The sequence below is a fragment of the Neopelma chrysocephalum genome, unplaced genomic scaffold, assembly GCF_003984885.1.
Source record: "Neopelma chrysocephalum unplaced genomic scaffold, ASM398488v2 Primary Assembly neopelma1_184089, whole genome shotgun sequence".
Classification (NCBI taxonomy): Eukaryota; Metazoa; Chordata; class Aves; order Passeriformes; family Pipridae; genus Neopelma; species Neopelma chrysocephalum.
The window spans coordinates 1-8,879 of NW_020938374.1; the positions used below are offsets into that span (position 1 = coordinate 1).

The 8,879-nt window shown below is 60.6% G+C and overlaps 1 protein-coding gene across 1 annotated transcript; it reads left to right on the plus strand.

Annotated features, from left to right (window-relative positions):
* Positions 1-630: 630 nt before the first annotated feature.
* On the plus strand, positions 631-8,449 carry LOC113962638 (DNA (cytosine-5)-methyltransferase 1; the record flags this gene model as incomplete). The annotated part of the gene is made up of 14 exons (XM_027673392.1): positions 631-818; positions 1,436-1,625; positions 2,455-2,552; positions 2,665-2,812; positions 3,303-3,418; positions 3,556-3,757; positions 3,855-3,988; positions 4,081-4,254; positions 4,767-4,988; positions 5,288-5,480; positions 6,071-6,161; positions 6,511-6,639; positions 7,523-7,805; positions 8,240-8,449. Coding segments are annotated over 14 exons (2,378 nt in total), but the record flags the coding sequence as incomplete, so codon positions are not given.
* Between the last annotated feature and the right edge of the window lie 430 nt (positions 8,450-8,879).

The window sequence follows — 8,879 nt, forward strand, 5'->3', positions numbered from 1 at the left end:
CCCCAGGGCCAGTGTTGGGGTCAGTGTTGGGGTCAGTGTCCCCAGGGATGTCCCCAGGGATGTCCCCAGGGCCGGACGTTGGGGGGCTCGAATGTGTCCAGAGGCAGGAACGGAGCCAAGGAAGGGGCTGTAGAACATGGGGAAGGGGCTGGAGAACATGGAAAAGGGGCTGGAGAACGTGGAAAAAGGGTTGCAGAACATGGAGAAGGGGCTGGAGAGCAGGAGGAGGGATTGGAGAGCAGGAGAAGGGTCTGGAGAGCAGGAGGAGGGTCTGGAGAGCAGGAGAAGGGGCTGGAGAGCAGGAGAAGGGGCTGGAGAACATGGGAAAGGGGTTGGAGATGGAAAAGGGGCTTTTCCACCCTCACCAATCCCGTGATTCCAAGCTGTGCCCCAAGGGGAGGGTCAGGCTGGACACCAGCAGGAATTTTTCCATGGGAAGGGCTGTCGAACACTGGGATGAGCTGCCCAGGGGGGTGGTGGAGTCCCCACCCCTGGAGGTGTCCCAGGAGGTCACGGTCGGGACCCGCCGACCTCGGGGACCTTTCCCAACTCACCAGTTCTGGGAACGGGCGACTGAGGGGGGTGAGAGGGGTCAACCAGCCCTTCCTGACCCCTCCCCTGACCCCCCAGACCACCGTCCCCCCCGCGGGGCTCAACTTCAACCGGTTCACGGAGGACTCGCTGCTGCGCCACGCCCAGTTCGTGGTGGAGCAGGTGGAGAGCTACGACGAGGCCGGGGACAGCGACGAGCCCCCCGTGCTCATCACCCCCTGCATGAGGGACCTCATCAAGCTGGCCGGGGTCACCCTGGGCAAGAGGTGGGCTTGGGGCACGGGGGTGTGGGGCACGGGGGTCGGGGGCTCGATGGGGAGGTCGATGGGGAGGAGGGTTTGGGGTTGGGTTGAGAGTTGAGTTGGGGGTTGAGTTGAGAGTTGGGTTGAGGGTTGGGTTGAGGGTTGGGTTGGGGGTTGAGTTGAGGGTTTGAGTTGAGGGTTGAGTTGAGGGTTGGGTTGGGGATTGGGTTGGGTGTTGAGTTTGGGGTTGAGTTGAGGGTTGGGTTTAGGGCTGGATTGAGGGTTGGGTTGAGGGTTGGGCTGAGGGTTGAGTTGAGGGTTGGGTTGGGTGTTGGGTTGGGTGTTGGGTTGACGGTTGGGTTGGGAGTTTCCTAAAACTGGGAAAACCCTCCTAAAATCAGGAAAGCCCTCCCAAAATCGGGAAAACTCTCTCAAAACTGGGAAAACCCTCCTAAAATTGGGAAAACCCTCTCAAAACTGGGAAACCCCCCGTGCCTGGTGCTGGTCACCGGGTTGGGTCCCCAAAACCCAACCTTTGCCCTCGGTGCTGCCCTGGGGGACCCCGAAGGTGCCCCAGCGCCCCCCCGGGGGCCGTTCCCGGCGTTCCCGGGCTCCCCCTGAGCGCCGTGCCCGTGTCCCAGGCGAGCCGTGCGGCGCCAGGCCATCCGCCACCCCACCCGCATCGACAAGGACAAGGGGCCCACCAAGGCCACCACCACCAAGCTGGTGTACCACATCTTCGACACCTTCTTCTCGGAGCAGATCGAGAAGGACGAGCGGGAGGAGGACAAGGAGAACTCCACCAAGCGCCGGCGCTGCGGCGTCTGCGAGGTGCCCGACGCGGGGGTCGCCTCCCCGGGGGCTCGGGGTTGGGGTGAGGGGGGTGGTGGTGGGTTGGGCTGGTTGGACTTGAAGGGCTTTTCCAACCTGGATCAGCATCAGCCTCTTGTCGTGGGTTGGGCTTGTTGGTCTTGAAGGGTTTTTCCAACCTTGGTCAACCAACGTCAATCAACCCACGTCAACGTCCTGTTCTGGGTTGGGCTGGATGGTCTTGTTGGTTGGTCAAGGTTGGAAGGGACCTGGTTGGTCTTGAAGGGCTTTTCCAACCTTGGTCAACCAACGTCAATCAACCCACATCAACTTCCTGTCCTGGGTTGGGCTGGACAGTCTTGAGGGTCAATTCCAACCTTGATCAACCAAATCAACCCGTCCTGGGGTGCAGTGGTGGATCTTGAAGGTCAATTCCAACCTTGATCAACCCAATTAACCCATCCTGGGTGCAATGGTGGATCTTGAAGATCAATTCCAACCTCAATCAACCAAATTAACCCGTCCTGGGGTGTGATGGTGGATCTTGAAGGTCAATTCCAACCTCGATCAACCAAATTAACCTGTCCTGGGTGCGATGGTGGATCTTGAAGGTCAATTCTGACCTTGATCAGCCAAATTAACCCATCCTGGGTGCAATGGTGGATCCTAAAGGTCAATTCCAACTGTGACCAACCAAATTTACCCATCCTGGGTGCAATGGTGGATCTTGAAGGTCAATTCCTACCTTGACCAACCGACCTCCCAGTCGCTCCATGGGGCCATTCCAGAGGCCAACCCGGTCCCGGGGGGGGGTTGTTCCCGGTGTCACCCGTCCCCTGTCCCGCTCCAGGTGTGCCAACAGCCCGAGTGTGGCAAGTGCAAGGCCTGCCAGAACATGGTGAAGTTCGGGGGCAGCGGGAGGAGCAAACAGGCCTGTCTGCAGAGGAGGTGGGTGTGTCCCACCCCCAGATCCTCATCCCTGAGCCCCCCTCGGCCCTGGTGACACCCCCGTGGTGACACCCCTGTGGTGACACCCCCCTGGTGACACCCCCCTGCCCAGGTGTCCCAACCTGGCCGTGCGGGAGGCGGACGAGGACGAGGAGGTGGACGACAACATCCCCGAGATGCCGTCGCCCAAGAAGATGCTCCAGGGCAGGAAGAAGAAGCAGAACAAGAGTCGGATCTCGTGGGTGGGGGAACCCATCAAGGTGAGGCCGGAGTGGGGTCCTGGGGGTGGGGGAACCCGACCAGGTGAGACCAGAGTGGGGGGAACTCGTCCAGGTGAGGGAAACCCATCCAGGTGAGGTCACGAGCAGGGTTGGGGGGACCCATCCAGGTGAGGGAACCCCATCCAGGTGAGGGAAACCCATCCAGGTGAGGGAACCCATCCAGGTGAGACCAGGGTAGGATCTCTTGGGTGGGGGAGCCCATCCAGGGGAGACCAGAGTAGGAGAACCTGTCAAAGGTGAAGGACCCCATCCAGGTGAGGGAAACTCATCCAGGTGACACCAGAGTTGGATCCCACGGGTGGGGGAGCCCATCCAGGTGGGAGAACCCCTCCAGGTGAGGCCGGGCAGGACCCCCCTCCCCTCCTTCTCGGGGGGGCCGTGTCCCTGGGTGGGTGTAACCACCCCCCTGCCCCCCTGGGTGGGTGTAACCACCTCCTGGGTGGGTGTAACCACCCCCTTGGCCCCGCAGAGCGACGGGAAGAAGGATTATTACCAGCGGGTCTGCATCGACAACGAGACCCTGGAGGTGGGAGACTGCGTGTCCGTGAGCCCCGACGACCCCACCAAGCCCCTCTACCTGGCCAGGTGGGTGTCCCCACTGCCCTGACGGCCCCATTCCAGGTGGGAACGCCACCCCAGTGACCCCATTCCGGGTGGGAACGCCACCCCAATGGCCCCATTCCCAGCGGGAACACCCCCCTGACGTCCCGTTGGCCCCGCAGGGTGACGGCCCTGTGGGAGGACAGCAGCGGGCAGATGTTCCACGCCCACTGGTTCTGCCCCGGCTCCGACACGGTCCTGGGGGCCACCTCGGACCCTCTGGAGCTGTTCCTGGTGGACGAGTGCGAGGACATGCAGCTCTCCTACATCCACGGCAAGGTCACCGTCATCTACAAGGCGCCCTCGGAGAGCTGGGCCATGGAGGTGGGTGATGATCCCGGGGGGGGCCCATCCCGGTATCCCGATAATCCCGGTCCAGGGGGAAACTCCGCCGACCCCGGTGATCCCTCCTTGCCAGCAGGGCGGGCTGGACATGGAGATCAAGATGGTGGAGGACGACGGCAGGACCTACTTCTACCAGATGTGGTACGACCAGGAGTACGCCCGCTTCGAGACGCCGCCCAACACCCAGCCCAGCGAGGACAACAAGTACAAGTGAGGGCGGGGCACAGGGAATTCCGGGAATTCCGGGATCTTCCTGCCCTCCAGGACCTCCAGGCCCCCTGTTTCCTGCCCCGTTCCGGCAGGTTCTGCATGAGCTGCGCGCGCCTGGACGAGGTGAGGCACAAGGAGATCCCCAAGGTGGCCGAGCCCCTGGAGGAGGTGGATGGGAAGATGTTCTACGCCGTGGCCACCAAGAACGGGGTCCAGTACCGGGTGGGGGACGGCGTCTACCTCCTGCCCGACGCCTTCTCCTTCAGGTTGGTGGGGGGGCTCCCGTCCCGGGAGGGGTTTTTTTTTGGGGTGGGGTTTTGGGAGCGGAACGTGGAGTTTTTGGGCGGCGGCTCCGAGCTGCGAACGGGGCGGCCGAGACCCGAAATTCCTGAAGTTTGGGTTAAAAGTTAAGGTGTTCCTATAGAAATGGAGGTGTTCCTATAAAAATGGAGGTGTTCCTATAAAAATGGAGGTGTTCCTATAAAAATGGAGGTGTTCCTGTAAAAATGAAGGTGTTCCTATAAAAATGAAGGTGCTCCTATAAAGAATGAGAGCATTCCTATAAAAACAAAGGTGTTTCTGTAAAAATGAAGGTGTTCCTATAAAAATGAAGGTGCTCCTATAAAAATGAAGGCGCTCCTATAAAAACAAAGGTGTTCCTATAAACCCCAAAGAATTAAGGTTGAGCAGAGCCCTCCGAGTCCAACCCTGAACCCGACGCCGCGTCCCCGAGGGGTTTTTTGGCCACTTGCCTCCCCTTTTTTCCCCTGTCCCCCAGCGTGAAGCCGGCCAGCCCGGCCAAGAGGCCCAAGAAGGAGGCTGTGGACGAGGAGCTGCACCCCGAGCACTACCGGAAATACTCGGAGTACATCAAGGGCAGCAACCTGGACGCGCCCGACCCGTACCGGGTGGGCAGGATCAAGGGCATCTTCTGCAACATCCGCAGCAACGGCAAACCCAACGAGGCCGACATCAAACTCACCATCTACAAGTTCTACAGGTGCCCCCGGGGGGATTTTGGGGGGCTGGGAAAGCTCTGAGTCGTTGGAGGGTCGCGGTCGGTTCCCGAAAGTGGGAACATCCCCCTTATCCAGGGTGTGTTTTTTTGGGATGTGTTGGGATCCCTCCGGATCCCCTCAGCCCCACCTCCACCCCCAATTCCCTCCCAACCCCCAAAAACCCCCTTTTTTGGTGTCACCCCTTCGGGAACCTGCGGGAAAACCCACGCGGGGCCGACGCCGACAGGACGATTCCCCCTAATCCAAGGGGTGTTCCTCTGGGAATTCTGGCTCCCCGCAGGCCCGAGAACACGCACAAGTCCATGAAGGCCAGTTACCACGCCGACATCAACCTGCTCTACTGGAGCGACGAGGAGGCCACGGTGGAGTTCCGGGCAGTGCAGGGACGCTGCTCCGTCGTCTACGGGGAGGACCTGACCCAGAGCATCCAGGACTATTCCTCGGGGGGCCTGGACCGCTTCTACTTCCTGGAGGTGAGGGAAGGGACGTTCCAGGGGGCTTGGAAGGGGCTGGAGGCCACCAGGGGTTCGGTGGAGCTTTTCCAGGGGGGGTTTCCATGGGTTTGTGGCTGGGTCCGACATCCTGGGGAAGGAGTTGGATGCTAAGTCAGGGGGTCTGGATGTGTCCCTGGGGGGTCTGGATGTGTCCCTGGATGTGTCCCTGGGGGTCTGGAGTCTCCCAGGGGTTCAGTGGAGCTTCTCCAGGGGGGGTTTCCGTGGAGGAGTTGGGCAGAGCAAGGATTTGGGGCTGATTCCAACATCCTGGGGAATAAGTCTTGGATGCTCAGCTGGGCTTCCAGAGCTCTGGGTGTGTCCCTGAGAATCTGGATGTGTTCCTGGGGGATCTGGATGTGTCCCTGGGGGGTCTGGATGTGTCCCTGGGGGTCCAATTTTGTGGAATCCTGGAACCACTCCATGGTTCTGGCCTTTGTTTTTGCAGCTCTCAGGGTGTTTTTTTTGGCAATCCCACCGTTATTCCCGAGCTGGGAATGTCCTGGTGTTCTCCAGACCCTCCTCCCCATCCTCCCTGTCCATCCCAAATCCTTGGTTTTTCCTTTTCCCAGGCTTACAACGCCAAAACCAAGAGCTTTGAGGACCCTCCCAACCACGCCCGGAGCTCTGGGAACAAAGGGAAGGGGAAGGGGAAGGGGAAAGGTGAGTGATCCCACCCCCATCCCGGCGTTCCCAACGGGAATCCCGGAACGGCCTTTTTAGGGCATTTCATCCTTTGGAAATCAACTGATCCTTGAGGGATTTCATCCCCCAACCCTCTGCTCCATAACCTTGGGATTTGGATCCCATTCCCAACCCAGGGAGAGCCCTGGGAATTATCCCTGTGTCCATGAGATCCTTGGGAATGCTCTTCCAGGCTGCTGAGTGGAAAAGGGGACAGTGGAGGGGCTTCCCTTCCGAATTCCGGGTGGGAAAGGGGGTGGGAGGGGCTGGATGGATGGAGGAGGAGGATCCAGAGGGAATGACTTGGCCCTGGGTGTGGCTTTTCCAGGGAAAGGCAAAGGGAAGCCGGTGAGCTCCGAGCAGAGCGAGGAACAGGCCGAGCTCAAACTTCCCAAGTTACGGACCCTGGACGTGTTCTCCGGCTGTGGGGGGTTGTCCGAGGGCTTCCACCAGGCAGGTGAGTCCTGGGATTCCCCCTCTGGGCTCCCGTGTTCTCCAGATCCATGTTCTCCAGCCCCTTCCTCATGTTCTCCAGTCCCTTCTCCTGCTTTCCAACCCCTTCTCCTTGTGCTCCAAACCCTTCTCCTTGTTCTCCAGCCCCTTCCTCATGTTCTCCAGACCTTTCCCCATGTTCTCCAGATCCATGTTCTCCAACCCCTTCTCCTGCTCTCCAACCCCTCCTCCTTGTGCTCCAAACCCTTCTCCATGTTCTCCATCCCTTTCTCCTTGTTCTCCAGCACCTTCCTCATGTTCTCCAGCCCTTTCTCCTGCTTTCCAGCCCCTTCTCCTTGTTCTCCACCCCTTCCTCATGTTCTCCAGACCCTTCCTCATTTTCTCCAGACCCTTCCCCATGTTCTCCAGATCCATGTTCCTCAGATCCATGTTCTCCAGCCCCTTCTCCTGCTCTCCAGATCCACATCCTCCACCCCCTTCTCCCACTCTCCAAACCCTCCTCCACGTCCCTCACCCCCTTCCCGCCCTCCCCCTCACTCCCCTCTCTCCTCCCTACCCAAATCCCCCCCGTCCCATCCCGGTGACCCCCCATGTCCCTGGCTGACCCCTCCTGTGCCATCCCATCCTGGTGACCCCCCTGTGCCATCCCAGCCCTGGTGACCCCCCTGTGTCCCTGAGTGACCCCCCGTGTGCCATCCCTGCCCTGGTGAACCCCCATGTCCCGTCCCATGCCAGTGACCCCCCGAATGCCACCCCTGCCCCAGTGACCCCCCGTGTCCCTGGGTGATCCCCCATGTGCAGTCCCAGCCCTGGTGACCCCCCGTGTGCCATCCCTGCCCCACTGACCCCCCATGTGCCCCACTGACCCCCCGTGTCTGCCCCCCCAGGTGTCTCGGAGACGCTGTGGGCCATCGAGATGTGGGAGCCGGCGGCGCAGGCGTTCCGGCTCAACAACCCCGGCACCACGGTGTTCACCGAGGACTGCAACGTGCTGCTCAAGCTGGTCATGGCCGGCGAGAAAACCAACTCGCTGGGCCAGAAGCTGCCCCAGAAGGGGGATGTGGAGATGCTCTGCGGGGGCCCCCCCTGCCAGGGCTTCAGCGGCATGAACCGCTTCAACTCCCGCACCTACTCCAAGTTCAAGAACTCCCTGGTGGTCTCCTTCCTCAGGTGGGCAACGGGGAGGGGGGGTTTGGGGTGGGGGAGACTGTTGGGTTGGGTTGGGTTGGGTTGGGTGGGAGGTGCCCGATGGGTGTCGTGGTCCCAACCGTTGGGTGGGTTGGGTTGATGGTGCCCAAGGGGCATCGTGGTCCCAACTGTTGGGTTGGGTTGGGTTGGATGGGAGATGCCCAGTGGGTGTCACAGTCCCAACCGTTGGGTTGGGTTGGGTTGGGTTGAGTGGGAGGTGCCCAATGGGTGTCGCGGTCCCAACCGTTGGGTTGGATTGGGTTAGGTTGGGTTGAGTTGGGTGGGAGGTGCCCAATGGGTGTCGCGGTCCCAACCGTTGGGTTGGGTTGGGTTGGGTTGGGTTGGGTTGGGTTGGGTAGGAGACGCCCAATGGGTGTCGCGGTCCCAAACGTCCCCGTGCCCCCTGTGCCCTGCAGTTACTGTGATTATTACCGGCCGCGCTTCTTCCTGCTGGAGAACGTCCGGAATTTCGTGTCCTTCAAGCGTTCCATGGTGCTCAAACTCACCCTGCGCTGCCTCGTCCGCATGGGCTATCAGTGCACCTTCGGGGTGCTCCAGGTGGGGCTGGGGGGGGATTTGGGGGGAAAAACCCCCTTTTCTGGCACCTGGGTGGTCCCATCCCGAGGGTGGGTTGGGTGGGTGGCTCCTTGGGTGGGTTTGGGGTCGTTCCCAAAGGAGGGGAGCTGGTCCTTCAGGAGAGCAGTCGGATCCTGGGATGACCTGGGGGCATTCCCAAAGGAAGGGAACCGGTCACTTGACTCCTTGGGTGGCTTTGGGGACATTCCCAAAGGAAGGGAATTGGTCATTTAACTCCTTGGGTGGCTTTGGGGACATTCCCAAAGGAAGGGAACTGGTCCTTTAAAGCACCCTTTGACCCCTGGGGTGACCCGGGGCCATTCCCAGCTCTGCAAGGACTCCCCAGTTCCCTCAGGAATTGTCCCTTCCCATTCCAAAGAACCCCTTGACCCCTGGGGTGACCTGGAGACATTCCCAGCTCCCTCAGTTCCCCCAGGAATTGTCCCTTCCCGTTCCAAAGAACCCTTTGACCCCTGGGGT